Source organism: Quercus lobata, chromosome 9, assembly GCF_001633185.2.
Source record: "Quercus lobata isolate SW786 chromosome 9, ValleyOak3.0 Primary Assembly, whole genome shotgun sequence".
NCBI lineage: Eukaryota > Viridiplantae > Streptophyta > Magnoliopsida > Fagales > Fagaceae > Quercus > Quercus lobata.
Window position 1 is genome coordinate 8908061 of NC_044912.1, and position 18359 is coordinate 8926419.

Genomic DNA, 18359 nt, shown 5'->3' on the forward strand with positions numbered 1-18359 from the left:
TCTTGTAGTTAACCTTGTTTGGTTGTTCTAGTTTTATTTTTTTTTTAATTTATTTTTTTTTATATAAAAAATGTAATAAGCTTATGAGAAGATACATGATACATGATAAGATACATGATTTGATAACTTTGGGCATAAAAATTACATCAATGTGTAATGGCTTGCATTAAGCCTTCATAATTGGTATTTTCTTTGGCATACTGCAGTTTGTCATAGCATGCAGTACCTGGCTCCAATCTGGGCATGATAAATTGACTTAAAGTTTCCAGGCTTATTTTTTTCCGCCTTCAGATATTATTCAATTGGATGTCATAAACAATATTGGATATTTATGCTAGCATACTCAACTTATATAAGCATAACCCTAACTAATTGGTATAAACTACATGAACATGTCTTCTCTGTTAATTGGATTTACTGCATAGAGTTCAGTACAAGATTTGTTGTTCAACCTTGAAACAGTAGATCATGATCCTGTTTGGTAGACAATGAGAGCATGTATCTTGCACTATCTCCATTTTTGGTCTTACTTTCTAACTCTTTTAGTCAATGTGTGTTCCTACAGATGTTTGATGCATATGGTAATCACGTGTCAAAAGGCTTGGAAGTTCAGTTGGATGTGGACGGATTTCATATGCTAGATCAAACAGATCAAATAAGTCCCAAGCATAAGGTGAGGTTGCTTTTATTTTTCTAGCATGTTATTTGACATCCTGAGCATATTAAGTAAATAATTGGGATTAAGGCTCAAGGAGTTGAAAGTTAAGCTTACTGGTGTCTTATGGTATTTCACTATAACTAGAGAATTTTTCTATGTAGGTTGATGATAATGGATGCATTAACCTTGGTGGCCTCTTGAAAGTGATAGCAGGATTTGGAAGTAAAGGTATGATCCTTTCTTCATCAGCTTTCTCTTTCGTTGTACTGATCTTGTGAAACTTGTTTAGGAGATGACTTATAAAATATGAGTTTCCTTGTACCAAAAAAATGCCCTATACCATATGAATTTAACTAAAGCCTTTTATAATGACCAAGAAAATTTGACACCTGAATCATGGTTCATGTGCCACAGTGGGCATATTTCTTTTCTTATCCCCCCAAAAAGGGTAAATTATACCAACCTCCCTTGAGGTTTCATGAAATGACACTCCCTCAAAAACTATGGAGGGAATGGCACTTCCCCTCCCCTAGGTTTGCATAAAAGTGACTTAAGTCCATGTCCTCTAGGCTTGGATGGAATAAATTGTATTCTTTCTGTTTAAAAATTTTATATATTTGAAATAGCATGATAATTCTTTCTAAAATATGAAATGCCATTTTTTGTTAGAGGTGATATGAATTTTTATAAGAATATTGTTTATTTTCATAAGATGTGACTAAGCTTTAACTATACCGGGTTTTCTTTTGTAAGTAAAGATTGTAGATAGTTGTTGGTTGTTTCAAGAGATAGGGAATCGATAAAATGGGGGCTTTTGAGGCTTTGGTAATAATTGCAGATTCTGTTGTAGCAGCAAATGGAGATTTTTTTGCAAAGAAGATTTTTATTTTTTATTTTTTTATATCAGTATATTTAGCGCAAAATAATACTTATAGTGCGTTCAAAAAGACATTCTTTGCTTCTTATCTATATGACAAAGGCATTGTACATCAAACTATTTATGCTCACACACCACAACAAAATGGTGTTGTTGAGTGCAAAAAAAGACAACTCCTTGATGTTGCTCAAGACTTCTTGTTCCATATGTCTTAGAATAGTATAGTTAAAAAAAAAAAAAAAAATCATACCTAGTGCACAAAGCTTCCACTTTTGCAGGGACTAGAAGAGATCATGGTAGATAGCCTTACCCAATTTATTGGAGAGGCTAACTGCCGGACACAAACCTACAATCTGTTGCTTTTGGTTAAATCATCGAATTCATCGTTTCTTAGCCAATCCCAAAAAATTTGGGACTAATGATTGGTTGTTGCTATTGATTAATTTTACAATTTCTTAGCAACTTATTCTTTTGAAATACTTTATCATGGTTTCAAAGCAGGCGGTCTTGAGTTTGAACCCTATCTCCACTCTACCTCCCATTTAAGAATTTAAATATTCCTCATTTTGGACCTTATTTATTAAGGTTTGGGCCCACATGTGAGGAAGAGTGTTTGAGTAATATAGTTAAATGACTACTTCATAGTTTCCTAAAAGTAAATGGTGAATTTAGTCATTATGTAAAGGTTGCTAAGAGACTATTTGTTCCAAGATGGGCTAATGTGACATATTTGCTCCAGCTTGGGCAACTGTTATAGAGCTACTATTGTGTAACTGGTACTATTGTATTGTACTCTTTGGAGTTTGGAATATTTCCATGGTAAATTGTCCCCACCAACTGATCATTTTCAGAATATCCCTTATCCCTGTGTAACTAACTCTCCTATATAAGTGGAATATGGAAGCTGAGGGCTGTAACAATTTCTTACCTCCTTTTTCTAAATACCATTTTCTAGATAGTATTAATTAACAACCATATTGTGAGTGAATTATGGTTTAATTCATTCTATCAACCTTGCCTTGCAGCTTCACTTTCTGTTTTATCTGGCCATGAAGTTGTTTTCAAGCAGGAGCTTCAAATTGAAAAAAGGGAGTTGAGGATTGCATCAAGGGTTAGTAATTACTTGCTTCGGTATTTTAGGTTTTAAAATATTGTATCTACCATGAATTATTCTTTCAAATTCATGATGTATGTAATTTTAGGTACCTGAGTTTTGTACTGCTGGTACTGAACTGGAAAATATCATTTTTGAAATTGTCAACTCTGAGGGTGATGTTGATGAGACTATTCATGATGAAGATAAGTATGGGCAATCTCACACTCTCACTATAAAGTCAGAGTCATTCAATACTGAGGAATCTATTCGGTACACTTTTAAACATGGGCGCTGCACTGTTCCTGCTATTCCCCTCCCTCAAAAGAATGGGATGTTTTGCTTTGAAGCTTCTCATTCTCGTCACCCAGAGCTAAATTTGAGTGTTCAGGTGACCACAACTTTGCAGTGACTGATTTTATTAGGAGTTCTATATTGATGATTGTTAAGCTTTATGAGCAGGTTTCTGTGCAAGCTCCAAAAGTGGAGTATGATGATATTCAGTCTCCATCTATAGACGGAAATGTCTTGCTCCTTCAGGACTCATCTTCCCTAAAGCAAGTAGAAAAAGTCATGGTGTCCATGATAAATAATGAGAAGGTACAGCCATTAACCTCAGCTTTATTTCATATTTTCAGATAAAAATGCATCGGTGTTCCTTAAAAAATTTTTCTACTGTCATTAATTGAGTTCCCTGCCTTGATGGCTTCTCTATGCAGAAACTTGAGGATAAAATAATTCAAATTGGTTATCGCATTAGGAATCTGGAGAAGCAACTGAATACACATTCTAAAAGGAAGGAAGAAGTCGAGCAAGATTTGTTTCAATTGCAAGGTTTTGAATTACTAGCACATGTTATTATTATTTTACTCATAAAATAGGCATATAGGGTTGGATAAGTGAACGAAAAAGTATCCGATCAGATGTAAAGGGAACATTTCTTAGTGAATCCAGGTCCAGTGATGAAGATGTCTTATTTGTAGAAAGAATTCACATATACAACTCAATATAGCAATTCAATTTCTTTGATGGTATATTTGCCCAAGTCACGGAGGCATGTAAAATTCTAAAGCTGATAGCAAATATATCGTAAATTCTATTGTGTCTGTTGAATTCTTATTTTCTAAGACAAATATGTTCTACTGCAAAAGGAAACAAGGATGTACTGTTTACTGTTATTTAGCAGAACATATACTTTTTGGCTAAAAATCACACTCATGTGAAAGAAAATATTTAAAAAAAAAATATGATTCACTTGCTAATCAAACTAACCAGGTCTAATATTTTCGTTTTTATTGATAATGACCTGAGGTAATGCATCTTATTGAAGATGCATATGATCATCCCATTTTAAACTTTGAATGCGCATGTTGAGATGCTTTTTTTTTTCCTGGTTGTCCACTTCACTATAACTACATTTTATGTCCTACTGAGTGTATGTGGATCCTCATAGCTAATGACAGAGTAGGTGATAGACCTATAGCACTTAGTTGCATGGACATTGCCTAGCCATTAATTGGCTGCAACCTATGCTCTGGAGCCCTATGCTGGCAATATGTGTTAAAAAGATAATTTGGTGTCCGAAATTCACTGCTATTTATGAGTGTAGCATTTGATGTTGCTTGGTGATTTATCCTAAATATATGTTTGTAATTTTGCTATGCATAAGCATGTTTTCCTAATCATGACTCATTTCCAGCATCTGTCAACCCAAAGTACTTTCCCACAAAAGAGGAACTGATAAATTGGATAGAAAGCATGAATCACTCTGCAGCGGCTGTCCTCTGCAGTCTTTCAAGAGAATTCTCCTTCCAAGAGCAGCCAAATCATTTGTTGGAAGATATAATTGGCCTGGTTGCACTTCTGGGTACAGTTTGCACCAACAATCTTAGCAGGTTGTTTCTCCTTTGATTTTTTTTTTTTTTTGTTAGAAGTATGCAGTTAAATGATTAAATATATCATATCCCAATAGCTTAAGCTTTTGGAAGAATCTGTAATTTAACAATTTTTAACTCTCTTCTTCAATAAAGGAGTTACTTCAATCCTCTGTATCTTATTCCATTTATGCTGTCTCTGGATTGGTCTCTCTGCAGGATTTTAGCAGAGTACTTGGGTGAAGATCAGATGCTTGCTGTTGTCTGTAGATCCTTTGTGACTGCAAGTGCTCTTGAGAATTATGAACAAAATGGAGAAGTGGATTGTGGGCAAGCCCTTCATGCAGCAGCAGCTGCACGTGGAAATTCTATTAACGGTCGATTTCTTGTTATTTGCCTTGAAGATCTAAGGTATTCTTTTGTGATGATTGTGATTCACATATTTTGGTAGTTATTGTTATAAAAATGATCCTTCCTCATAATTGTGAGTTTATTTTTCTTCCCCTTTTCCAAGAAAAGATAAATATTAGGGTTTGAAGTTGAAATGTTAGCATCAAGGATAAAATCTGTAATATTATATGAATTATTGAACTTTTTGGCAGGCCTTATTCTGGGAAGTATGAAGGTAGTGACCCTCAGAGGAAGCTGGCCTTGCCGTATCCTACCTTGCCTAGGGGGAATGTGCCAAGAGGTTTCATTGGGTATGGAGTTAACATGATTGACTTAGACATTGATCATTTACACACAAGAACTGCTGCAGGCCATGGTCTTCGGGAGACAGTACTGTATCGTCTTCTAGGAGAGGTTCAAGTATATGAAACCAGGGAATGCATGTTAGAAGCCCGTCATTGTATAAAGCATGGTGCTGTATCTCTGGATGGTGGCATTTTAAGAGAGAATGGAGTTATTTCTCTTGGATATGGGTCTCTCTCTCTCTCTCACTATGAGATCATTTGTGAAACAATTTTTTCTTTTTCTTTTTCTTTTTTTGCTTGACATGATTCTAGTCATGAATTTTTTTTTTTTTTTTTTGGAGCCTCATACCTCAAAAAAGGACAGATTTCCTTGATTGGATGTGGGAAGTTCCAAGCTGGTATAGAATCGTATTTAAAGAGTTCAGATAGAAAGGTCAAGACAAAGAAGAATAATACGATGAAACAAAACACAACGTATACTTTCTTAGTAGGTTCCAACTTAATAGGAAGCTTTGTACAATATATCATGTCACAACTCACCTTTATTTCCCATTGCAATGTTGAATGCTTTCTTTACTAGGAATGTTCTCATGTTGTTGGAGATCAATTATCTAAAAAACATTTAGGACATATGGACACCTAAGGAATGTGCAAGATTACTATAAGTACTTATTCAGCCTACAGGCATATTGATAATATGTGACCAAGATTTTTTATTTTTCCTCTTCAGGGATCCTCGTATATGTTTTCCAGTTGTCACACCAGACAGTGAGTCCTCGGCAGGAAATGTGGAGGTCATGAAATTAATTGAAGAAAAAAAGGAGGAGTTGGAAGTGATCACCAGTTCTATTGGGAAGATGACTAAATCCCATGAAAAATCTTTGAAGAAGTTCAAGAAGAAGAAAGAAAAGTACGACAAGTTCATGGATAATATGGAACCTGTGTTAAAAGACTACTATTTGGAATATAAATCCAAGAGCAAGTCAGATAACTCACCTTGCTGATGTACATTGTCCTTCTGTAGTGCAGTAAATCTCTATAATGCTTGTAAATATCCATAGAACAGGTTTTTGCTTAAAAGGAAATTTTATATTTGTAGATGTCACTTTTGGAAAACTACTAGAACCCTGAGAATTTTACTGCTAGCACAACTCCAAAATTCATAGGATCAACATAGCAGTCCATTTACTTTTATATTCAATGTTTGAAGAAGGCCTCTTAATTTAGGGTTAGAATTCAATGTGTAGCACTTTATTTATGGTTTGGTATCAATTTACATAATTACATCTATACTTATTACACTGGTTTCTCACTTTGGTTGCATCTTTGATGATTATGGCCTGTGAATCTGTGATTAACAAATATTATTTATTTAGGTAAAATGCATTAAGATCCTCTGAACTCTTATGTTGCAGTAAGATGGCATGGCTTTTTTTTTCTTTGCCAATTCAGTTCATAAACTTTGGCACTATAGTTCATAAATCCCCTTCATGTCCATTTCCATCTATTTCAACTTTTTTATTTTTCACCAAATCATTGTAACACCCACACCCCCGAAAAAAAAACAAAACAGAAGAAAGGAAAGGATTTTACTGCTAATGCATAAAAGTTCAATCTTAAAGCATTTTTTTTCCCCAAGGATTTGATGCCCCAAAAAAAAAAGGTTAAAATGGATAGAGGAAAGGACGGCCATGGCTCACAGTCCCGACTTTGGAAATCCTCCTCCTCCTCTTCCAATATATTTTTAATAAAAAAATCTTATATTAAATTTAACCAATGGCCTCTTCTTAAATTTTAAATAATTATACTATAATTAAATAGATGATTAATGCATCATTTCTTTTTCTTATTATTAGTACTATGTCTTACAAAACCCTTTTTTTTTTTCTTTTTTTTTTTTGGCATTTGGGTAATTAGAAATAGAGATATTATGTTTGATTTTTTTAGAATAAATAACAATTATAATTTTTGTGGTTATGAATTAGAGATCTTTGTTGCACTTGTCATTTATGATGAAAAATAATGTTTTCTCGTTAATAACTATTATTGTTATATTTTTCTTATATTGACATGTATAATTTTAGCCTTCCAGTTCCATTTATGTTAAGTGAGTAATATATCCTATTGGTTTCTTTTAATGGAAGTATCAAACCTCTAAGTTAGGTTAAACATTTATAAACACATAATTTTACCCATTAGCAATGTAGGACTACTCCCACGAGGCTTTTGGGTTTTTTTTTCTTTTACAAAAGAAGTTAACAATGTGAAGGAAATGAATATGTGAGGTTTAGGACTAGGACTTGTAACACAGTGATCACTAAGTATTTTGGAAGCAAAATTTCCAAAATGCAAAAACACAACAAGGCTTTGGTAAATTGCAAAAACACTTGATGGGGTTTCAATTTTTTTTCTTACATCTTTTATCGCTTAGTCACATAAATTATTATCCACCACCCCCCCCCCTCTCCTCCTCAAATATAAATTACCCTTAAAAACCAAATCTTTTTGAACTTTCAAATATCACAAATTATTATCCCCCCCTCCTCAACAATTGCCAGTATTTTTTATTTCTTTTTCTTTTTCATTTTTAAGAAGGATTGCCCTTAAAATAAATTTCATTAGCCAATCATCAATGAAATTCAAAATCAACCAAATATTAGCAAAAAGAAAAGAAAAAAAAAAAACCATTTCAGTGATCACCCTCATTATCTGATATCACAATTTACAACATCATTAACAACATGAGATCCCTCTATTGACAACATATTCTCAATCAATCACTAAAATTATTTGGGGCTTGTTTGGTTAGCTGAAAAAAAACATCTTTTTTTTTGTTTTTATTTTCAATTTTTAGTGGGTTCCACCACTAAAAAAACTAGTTTGATTTTAGTATTTGTATCCAGTTTTCATTTTCAATATCTTAAAAGTTTGATTTGAATACAAAAAAATGAATACAACTTTTCGGCGTTTTCGTTTTCAATGAATACGAATACAGTGGCATATTCGTAAATATTGTAAAAACACAAAGTTATATTTTTTTTTTTTTAGTAATGTGATGTGTGTGAGTGAGAAAAGTTACTTTTGTTGAAATAGAAAACAATGATGAAACCCGAATATGATGTATTCTATATTCAAATTACATATTCAAAACAACTTACCAAATACTACCAAATATGAAAATAAATGCTATTTCTATATTTAAATTTAGGTTTTGGATATAGAATAAAGAAAATGAAAAGTGGATACCCACCTTTTGAAAGCAAACAGACCCTTGCCTCCTGAGATAGGTTTATATTTGCAAAGAACCGTAAATGGGAAATTATATATTTTTATTTTCCTTTGTGTTTTAGCAAGAATGCAAACAAATAAAACGCAATTGAAACAAAAATAAACTAATAAAAAAAAAACACCATTAACCGTGCACACACACTAAGACGTATTATTACATAACCACAAAACCTTTTTGTCCTCTTTGTTTTCTCACAACCAAACAAAACTTCTACCAAAATTTCGTCAGAAGGTATTTGTATATTTTTTAAATTAGAAGTGAAAATGCATCAAATCCTATGTGGTGGGGGGTGTGTGTATCTCTATATTTGTCTTATGTTTTTCCCCTTGTCTCCTAAATTAGTTAACTTGCCCCATTGCCGTAATCGTTTCTAATCAAAGCCAACAATACTATCACATGAGAAACTTTAAAAAAACAAATTATTTTTCCAAAATGACACGATTGAACTATTACTCAAATTTGAAAAACAGCCAAAATATTTATTAAAATAATCGAACAGATAAATGATGAGACTAAAAGGGCTGACCTTGTAAGTTTTGTCACCAAAGAAATGGATTTCATGAAAATCATTTAGGTATCTTAAGCAGTAGGTCTCGTCCCAACCTTGAGGAAAAAAACATGTTACAAAAATTATACATGCAACTTGTGAACTTGAAAGGCTGAAACCTCATTAATTCATTTGCAACTTTTTTTTTTTTTCATATTACATACTGAAATTCTGTAACAAAAGCTATACTATGATAAAAGAAAAACTTAAAATTTAATATTTTAGGGAAAAAAAAAAAAAAAAAAAAAAAAAAACCAAAAGTATCTTTAGTTCTTTACCTTCTCATACATTTCAAATTCGACAAGTTACAATATTAAAAAAGGAGTGAATATATTCAAACTTTTTTTTACCGGTAAGTTTCCTAGCTACGAAATATAATGTAAATATGAAATATTATATTCATAGCTAAGCAAATGTCTTATTGGAAACCAAAAAAAAAAAGAAAAAGCTAAAACCTAAAAGGCTAAAATATTTGTATTCAATTATTTACTATTATTAGGCATGCTTTATTAACTGTACGAGGAGAGAACAACGAAGAAAAGCAATTAATTATTGTAAAAAGTCCAACCTAACGCGAATTAGAATAAAACCAAAACTTTTTGCACATGAAACATAAGATATTAGCGAGTATTTGGCATGACCTCCATTGAATTGCTTTGAGAGTAGGTGAGGAAGAAAAACTTCATGAGGCATATCATTAGAAGATGTACAGGCACCTTGTGAGACTATTAGTTTGGTGATTTTTGTTGAGTAGATATTATTGGTTTTTTGAAGGTTTATTACTATTGAACTCTTTGGTTTTTGCACCCAATAATTTACTTTGTACAAAAATTAAAAAAAATTGATGGACATGTGACTCTAAATTGAACTCTAGTTGGAATCTAATTGGATTTGAACTCTTTGATTTTTGCACCCAATAATTTACTTTGCACAAAAATTAAAAAAATTGATGGACATGTAGCGCTAAATTGAACTTTATTTGAAATCTAATTAGATTTAAACTCTTTGATTTTTGCACCTTATAATTCACTTGACATAATAATTTAAAAATTAAATGAGACACATGGCACAAAATTAGACTCCAATTAAAATCTAATTTAAAATCTAATTAGATTTTCTCTAATATATATATATATATAGATTAATAATAAAAAAGTTTAAAAAAAAAAATATTTTTGAGAAATTCACACACAAATCCTAACACATTGAAAAAAGAAAAACAACATTTTTCACTAACAAATCATTTGTGTCCAAAAAAAAAATTCCCAACTTGAAATTATTTATTTATTTGCAATTTTTTTTATTGAGTGTAAGTATTTTCCAATGAGACAAATTATAATGATATATGAATTGAGATCATACGCATAACGCAATTGGTATGGATGGTTAAGATTTAAAGTTACAAAAAGCAACTTTAAATCTCAACCAATAAATATAAAAAATGAATAAAAATAAAAAATAGTTGTGAGGGAGTTGAGTGAATTGTACAGTGCAATTGATAATTTTAAATCTCAACCATTAAATATAAAAAATGAAAAATTGGTGCAATTCACCTCGGTTATCTCACAAAAAATTTTCACTTCTCACTTCTCATAAAATTTTTCTTTACTTTTTTTTAGTTAATAGTTGAAATTAAAAATTATTTTTCATAACCACCAACCTCAACTATTAAAAGTAATTGCAACAATTGCCTGATCTCAATTGTATACTCATATATACTATATGCCTATATGCATAAAAAGTCAAAATTCAGAGAGAGAGAGAGAGGGAGAGAGTGCAAGCGAAAATTGCGAGACAGACACTGAGAGAGAGAACGAGCCAACCTCGGCTACAAAATGTTTCAACCCAATAACCAGGTTAGTCCCTTTTCTAAGTTTTTAAGTTTTCTCACTCTTTTTCTTTGCTAAGAAAATATGAGAAAAATTAATAAAAATAATTGAAAGGAAAATTTGGAATCTTTGTAACTGTGAACACCAGGGTTTGAATTTGGAATTTGCTTTCTTTTCTTTTATCTACTTGTTTCTGTGCCCACATTTTTTTTCCCACCAACCAAACAGAGCATTAGGGTTTCTCATGCATGCCCTTGTTTTCTTCTTTACAGTTGTTTAAAGCTTTAATTTTTCCCAAGACAAAAGCAAAAGGGACTTCAATTATAGTTTTTGTTTAGTGTTTTAAACTGTTAGATTGAAAAATTTTGCTCTGGGTATTTGTGAAATGCTCATAAAGTAAGCTCTGTTGAAATGTTAAGTGAAAATTGAAGGTTTGGTTTGTAATGGTACTGACATAAGCATTGACTTCAATTATAGTTTGTGTTTTAGTGTTTTAAACTGTTAGATTGAAAATTTTGTTCTGGGTATTTGTGAAATGCTTATAAAGTAAGCTCTGTTGAAATATTAAGTGAAAATTGAAGGTTTGGTTTGTAATGTTACTGACATAAGCATTTTGACCTTGAAGGAAAATTTGGGTAGTTTTTGTCTTTAGTGTTTATGCTTTAAAATACTAAATTTTAACTACTTGATTATCTTTCTCTCCTTGCAGCTTCCAGTTCAAACTATCAAAGATTCATCAGCATTGATGCAAGTTGATCAGACTGAGAAAAGCATAGTTGTAAGGGATGAAAAGCAAAATGGAGGATTTGCACATGCTGAGACTATCATATACTATTCTAAGGTTGTGAAGATTATTAAATTTCAGAGCTGCTTTGACATATTGGTTGACTGCATCTGCTAATGGAAATAATAAATCTTTTGTTCTATGGCTCTTGTTGAGGTGTTGTATAACATATATGCAAAATTTTATATTTGTTTCTTATTTCATGGTCTATATCTTGCCAGTGACAACTGGACCAAATGGCATCTCCTTCCCCTATAAGTAAGGGGGGTGAGGTCATGGGTACAATTTATGCAGGTGTGCGACTTGTGTATTTACCCATTTAAAATGTTCACGGATATGTCATTTCTTAAGAGGGTTTACTGTATATTGAGTAGCAATGTGTCAAACTAATTTACCTATTTAAAATGTTCGTGGATATGTCATTTCTTAATACATTTACTGTATATCGAGTGGCAATGTGTATAACTAACTAAACTAACTTCGCAATAACTTCATCTGCGCAGAGACTTCAAGATGATCTGCAAATGTTAGGGATGAAAATCAAAGGGCATGAGGACAATATAAAATTTCTGAATGCTCAAAATAACAAATTAGATGACCTCATTCTTGATTTGCAAGGTATAATCTTTTTCTTTATTTTTTATTTTTATTTATTTTTAATTAGTCACTAATGTTAAGCAAGCCCATCTTAGCAAGTGAATGAAATGCAGATAAATTGAGTATATGACTAATTTCTAAAGCCATATACAACATCCAGCTTCTTAAGGATACAGTTATAACTATCATGTTATAAGATATCTTGCTCTTGGTTAAAACTTGCGCCCTATATCATTAGATAAAGAAGATCTCAATTGTGTAAGTTTTTGTTATCAAAGAAGATACTCAAGCAACCATCTCTCCTCATTCTTAACATCATCGTTTATGGTTACCTGAGAATTTTATGGAAATTATAAACTAAAAGATGAAGTGTATAAAAGTGTTTGACATCAGGTCCATGTTGTTTGGGTAGGAAAGGACTTAAGTTAAGTTCAAATTTTCAAATGTCTAAGACTTTGACTCTTTGATTCCATATTTGTATTAACTACAAGTTTCATCTCAGTTACCTTGGGCAAGCATCATGGTTCGAGCACTCCGAAGATTGAAATTGAGAACCATTCCCAACTTCAGACTGAGGACCAAACAACTGAACTGATTCTACAGCATGAAAAATCTGCTGCTGGTATTTTGTGTCAATTGAAAGCTCGACATGGTCCTCAGGCTTCCCATCTTCAATTGACCAAGGATGTGCTGGGTATTGTTGCTACACTTGGTAAAGTGGACGATGATAATCTTAGCAGGTTTGATTGACTTTGCACTTCATTTGCTCTCAATTTATGGTATTCTGCATAAGTTATGGTCTTGTCATCAACTGCATTTGATCATTTATGGTTCTCTTTTGGATAAAAATAGACTATGACATTTTAGTAGCTTCGTCATCAAAGCTTCTTTGTTGGGGTTTAGTGTGCCTACTTTAGAATGGGTTAGAATGAATTTAGGTGCTATAAAATATTGCCAAAATGGCTCATTGATTAGGAGGTCCAAATGAATGAGTGGGCCTGTTTACTTACTAGGCTGGGGATGGGATATTTTGGCAAGGGACATTGTGACTAATGACTATTAACAATTCTATGATATGCTTAATATAATTGTCCTTTTATTTATTTGGAATGCAGGCTTTTTTCAGAGTACTTAGGGTTGGAGACTATGCTGGCCATTGTCTGTAAGACTTATGAAGGTGTTAAAGCCCTAGAAACATATGACAAGCAAGGCTGCATAAATAAAAGTTCTGGTCTTCACGCACTTGGTGCTACTATTGGAAGGAATATGGATGGCAGATTTCTCGTCATTTGTCTTGAAAATATAATGCATGAGTCTCATATTTTGTCTTTGTTTGACAATTTGGACTTGTAGTTTGTAAACCTTCTAAAAGAATTCTTTTCCCCCTTTCACAGACCATATGCAGGTGAGTTTGTAGCAGATGACCCTCAAAGGAGGCTTGATCTTGTAAAGCCAAAATTACCTAATGGGGAGTGTCCTCCTGGCTTTCTTGGGTTTGCTGTGAATATGATCAATGTGGACAACGCAAACTTATTTTGTGTCACAGCTAGTGGACATGGCCTCAGGGAGACTCTATTTTACAATCTCTTCTCTCGTCTTCAAGTATATAGGACAAGGCAAGACATGGTAAGTGCTCTTCCTTGTATAAGTGATGGAGCCGTTTCTTTGGATGGAGGGATGATTAGGAGTACCAGTGTGTTTTCCCTAGGGGATCGGTAAGAAGCTCTGCTATCACAAATGAATTTCACATTATTTCCATATACATATTTTGTTAACTTCTTTTCTCTTCTTCAAAACTTAATCTTGTGTTTGCAATTAGTAAGATGCCTGCAGTATTTTTACTTATTTAAAAAAAAAAAAAAAAAAAAAAAAAAAAACTGATGCCTACAATATTTTTGTAACACAAATGCCTAAATAATGTTCTTCTCCTAATTGTGGTTGAATTTCTGTTAATTAAATTGCTATAAGAGATGCCCGACCCATGGACTTTCTGCCACTCCTCTGCCCTTTCGAAGGTAAAATCATGATTGTTAAAAGCACTGTAGTATTCCTGCTTCTTGTTCAGCCACCAGTCTACAAATTGTAAAATCCTGAAGTACAGTGGCTTTTTAGGTTGGAAAGCATTAATCCCCTCTTTCTGAAAACTCTTCTCCAACTATGTAGGGTACTTTGTCAAAATTAGAATTGTTCTCATTATACTTTATGATTCCTAGGCATTAGTTATATTTGATATGTCTAAACTTATTAGCTTATTAGGGTTTTAAATCATTATAAATTATGGATCCTGAATTTCTACTCTAATTCGTTTTATTGTCATGCTGTTGCTCAAAGTCAAACATTAGAAAATAAAAATTTGAACCCTGTACCTATCCCCAAAAAAATTGAACCTTGTGGATTTCTGATGCAGCGTGAGCATGTAGAAGCAAAATCTATAACACACAATTACTACAACTCTTCCACGAAACCTAAGTTCTACAAGAACACTAGGCTAGCAAAATAATAAAGAAAACCTCTCTAGCAAACTTTTATTAAAAAACACATATAATATTAATCAACCTCTCTATAAAGAGTATTTATAGAAATAGAATTTCTCCTACTCCTTTTAGAAAAAGAAATAATAAACCTACTTCTACTTGAGAAAGGAAAAACAACTATGAAAAGAAAAACAATTAAAATCCTAATTCAACTAGGAAAAGGATTTTAATTGAACTTGTAAAAGCAAATAAATCCTAATTCCTCTAGGAAAGAGAAAACAACATAAAATATTAAAATATTTTATTCTCCATTAACCAATCTGCATCAATTTCAATTTCATTGTTTAATAGAATTGGAATTTTAATTGTTGCTTCATCTTAGTTTTGGAACCTCTTGATGATGTTAGGGAAGATGTAGATGTGAAATTCCCAAAACCCTTGGTGACTTCAACCCTACCTGAAAAACACATTGAGGCTGAGAGGCAGGTCAAGGAGGTGAGATGGAAAAAAGAAAAAATGCAGGACGATATTCAAAGAGAACAAGCATTATTGAATCATGCAAAGTTCAATTTTGATAGAAAGAAGCAAGAGTTTCTGAAGTTCCTTGCTGAAAGCTCATCATACGTAACTCAGGTAATGCCTTGAACTGATCCCTAACTAACAGCAGTTTGTGGTTTGCTTATGGAAGCAACTTTTTTAAGTTTAATTAGTAGACATGAAGTAGAAATTAAACTTTTAAATTGACAGATATTGTATGCTATTTACTAGTTTTTTGGGTGAGGGGGTTGGCAATTAACTCGATCTTTGTGAACAATGCATTGAAATTCCCTCTGTTTTGAGCATGACCAGAAAATATTTTATTGAAAAAGATAAATCCTAATGTCCTCTTTTAAATTATGATGTCAATTAAGTGCTGTGCTGGAGACTTACTGATCAGCAATAGTTTTGATCAATGATAATGATGCTGTTATGACTGCCAAAGTATGTGAACCCATCTATGAAAGCAGCAATATTTCAACAATGTTGATATTGTATATGATGGATTTACTCTCTAGGATCAAATCTTATTTGTTTTCCAAGCCTTGTGATGACCGCACGTTTGGAAAAGCCAGAAATGCAAAGCATTTTGGTGTTATCCCTTTCTTTCAATCCTCTGTCTAGTTTTCTCATATATTCTACGTTTGTGGATGACTTATAAATTTTATAAATGCAACTTACAGGCAGCACCAGTGACCCCAAGATGATGTTTATGTTAAACAAACCAAGCCTAAAATTAGTACAGTTGGAGGGAATGGAGGAGCCATTACAGTCGGTGTTTGTCAGCATGAGCTATGGCTGAGATCCATGCTTCGTTTCCAGTTGTGGATGCAAGAAAAAGGTGGTGTTGAGGGAAAGGCATAGGTTTTGGGTCCAGTGAAACGATTTTTTCCCTTCAAATACTGAAGCCACAGAAGCGGCATTAAATTAGGAATCCCTTGGTACTCAGTATGCTCATGATTACACTGTAATGCAAGATTAGATTATTGAAGATGCGACTTCATTTCCTTCTCATCTGTCTTTGGATTATTCATGCATTATGTGTATTGTGCATAATCTGGTCAATTTGCATAATTAGAGGCTGTTAATATTGCATAGCGTCTTCATGCATAATTAGAGGCTGTTAAGATTGTTTTCATAATGATCCAAGGTTTTCTTAATATTGCTGGCTCTCTAATAATTTATTTTTAATAATATTTAGTAATTTTTTAAACTGCCCATTAAGTATTATGTTGGATGCTTAAAATTTTGTTATCTCTAAATTGATTTTTTATGAACTACTCCTTGTGATGCCAATGGGGATCGAGTCAAGTCAGCTTACGCTAGTAGACAAGGAGTGATGTTGGTTCTATATAGGCATCAAAAGCAAAAAGCTACCATCTTGGATGGGTTCAAGAAATGACTCAGGTTTTATGACTGATGTAACATGAATAATTTTGTTAATTCGTAAATTTTGCTTTATATTTTTTATTTTCTAGGATGAATGTAGTTTCTATATAGAATGCATGTCCTTATTAAGATTTAAACATAAGTATAATTTGATATCTGAAGAACCACAAAAGCTGAGTCAATTGTAAATCAGTTGCTAATTTGATATCCAAATTTTTTGTTTGTCAACCACCTAAACAAGATTATTGTTTAGCCTAATTGCATATAAATCTAACAGTTCAAAGTTGAATTGATCAGCTTCAAACTGAACCAAATTCCTTATTTTCCAAACGTTAAACATCTACATAGGTTTAAAGCTGGTGAGATCTCATTCTTCATTGGTGTGGGGGGTTGAGGTGTTTGATAATTGAGTTTTAATTGGAGTAGTGAAATTACGTGGTACAATTTGTAATAATTATACTAAGTCACACAGTGCACTACGATTTACAATCAAACTCCTATTATTAAGAAAAAAGAATGATAGATTATTAAAATAACTTTTAAAATTTTTTAATAGTAAAATTATAATTGGATTTTTTTGAAAACAAATTATAATTGGATTTGTTTGTTTGTTTTGTTTTGTTTTTTTTTTTTTAAGTTTTGAAACCTTGGCAACGGTCAATTGTGTTACTTATTTTAATGTAGTTATAATACGTCCATGGAGGGGTCTGAATTTTGATTTTTCTCATAAAGGAAAGCTAGTAATATTACTGGATTATGAGTTTGGATTTTGATTCTTCTCATAAGGGAAAGCTACCAATAGGAAAATGCTAACGAGTGCCCTTAGGGTATTGGTTAATAATACATTTTAGGAAAGTTTTGACATCATTTTTATGAAAAATAAAAAAAGCTGTCAAAATATTAATTGTTTTTTTTTCTTTTTCCATAAAAACTTTCTTTAACTGAATTGTTAACCAATGCCCTAAGAGCACTCGTTAGCATGATCCTTAGTTATATTACACTTGTTTTTTTTTTTTGAGAAGATTTTATTACACAATATTATTTAAGGAAAACATAAAGACTATTAACAATTTTACTTTAAAAAATTAATAAAAAAAACTTACAAAGTTATAATTTTTTTTTTTTTGAGGGGGACAAAGTTATAATCTAATACATTAAACTATTTAATTATTTTATTTGTTTCATGTTTGAAAATTAATAATACTCATGAAGGAACGAATTGATAATTAAGAATTAATAGATTCTCCCTAAAAATTGATAATTAACATAAGGATAAATTATGTATTTAGTCCTTAATCTTATGTATCAGTTTGATCCTTGACATTTTGAATGTGTCAAAATGGCACTTAAACCATTTAGTACAGTATCAAAACGGTCCACATTGTTAAGTAATAGATAAAAAAATGTTGATATAACAACTGATCATCTATGATTTGTTGTGAAAATGTTGTAGACGTAGCAACTCTCAAAATGAGTATCATAACTTTTATTATAACTCAGTATGTGGCGAGTTGTGAGTGATAAAGATATAGGCATAAATGGACCCACCACCGCATATCGTGGTAAAAATTGAACATTTTTCAAAAAAATACCTATTGAGTTGACTTAGGATCATAAGAGCACATTAGCATTAGGGGTGTAAAACCCCCCAAGTGGCTATTTTACATCCTTTTTGCCTCAAAACATGCCATATCCGGGGTTGTATATCTAAAAAAT

General features: G+C 32.2%; 2 protein-coding genes across 2 annotated transcripts; both read left to right on the plus strand.

Annotated features, from left to right (window-relative positions):
- The first annotated feature begins 565 nt into the window (after positions 1 to 565).
- Positions 566 to 6455, plus strand: LOC115958989 (structural maintenance of chromosomes flexible hinge domain-containing protein GMI1). Its single transcript, XM_031077271.1, has 10 exons — positions 566 to 673; positions 820 to 886; positions 2561 to 2646; positions 2738 to 3019; positions 3091 to 3228; positions 3348 to 3462; positions 4328 to 4523; positions 4722 to 4913; positions 5105 to 5425; positions 5928 to 6455. The coding sequence occupies exons 1-10, from the start codon at positions 566 to 568 to the stop codon at positions 6199 to 6201; spliced, it is 1779 nt and encodes a 592-aa protein (XP_030933131.1). The 3' UTR covers positions 6202 to 6455.
- Positions 6456 to 10726: 4271 nt separating this feature from the next.
- Positions 10727 to 16414, plus strand: LOC115960793 (protein DEFECTIVE IN MERISTEM SILENCING 3-like). The gene is made up of 8 exons (XM_031079784.1): positions 10727 to 10889; positions 11572 to 11703; positions 12150 to 12264; positions 12746 to 12983; positions 13359 to 13550; positions 13638 to 13958; positions 15125 to 15350; positions 15938 to 16414. The coding sequence occupies exons 1-8, from the start codon at positions 10869 to 10871 to the stop codon at positions 15959 to 15961; spliced, it is 1269 nt and encodes a 422-aa protein (XP_030935644.1). The 5' UTR covers positions 10727 to 10868; the 3' UTR covers positions 15962 to 16414.
- The last annotated feature ends 1945 nt before the right edge of the window (positions 16415 to 18359 follow it).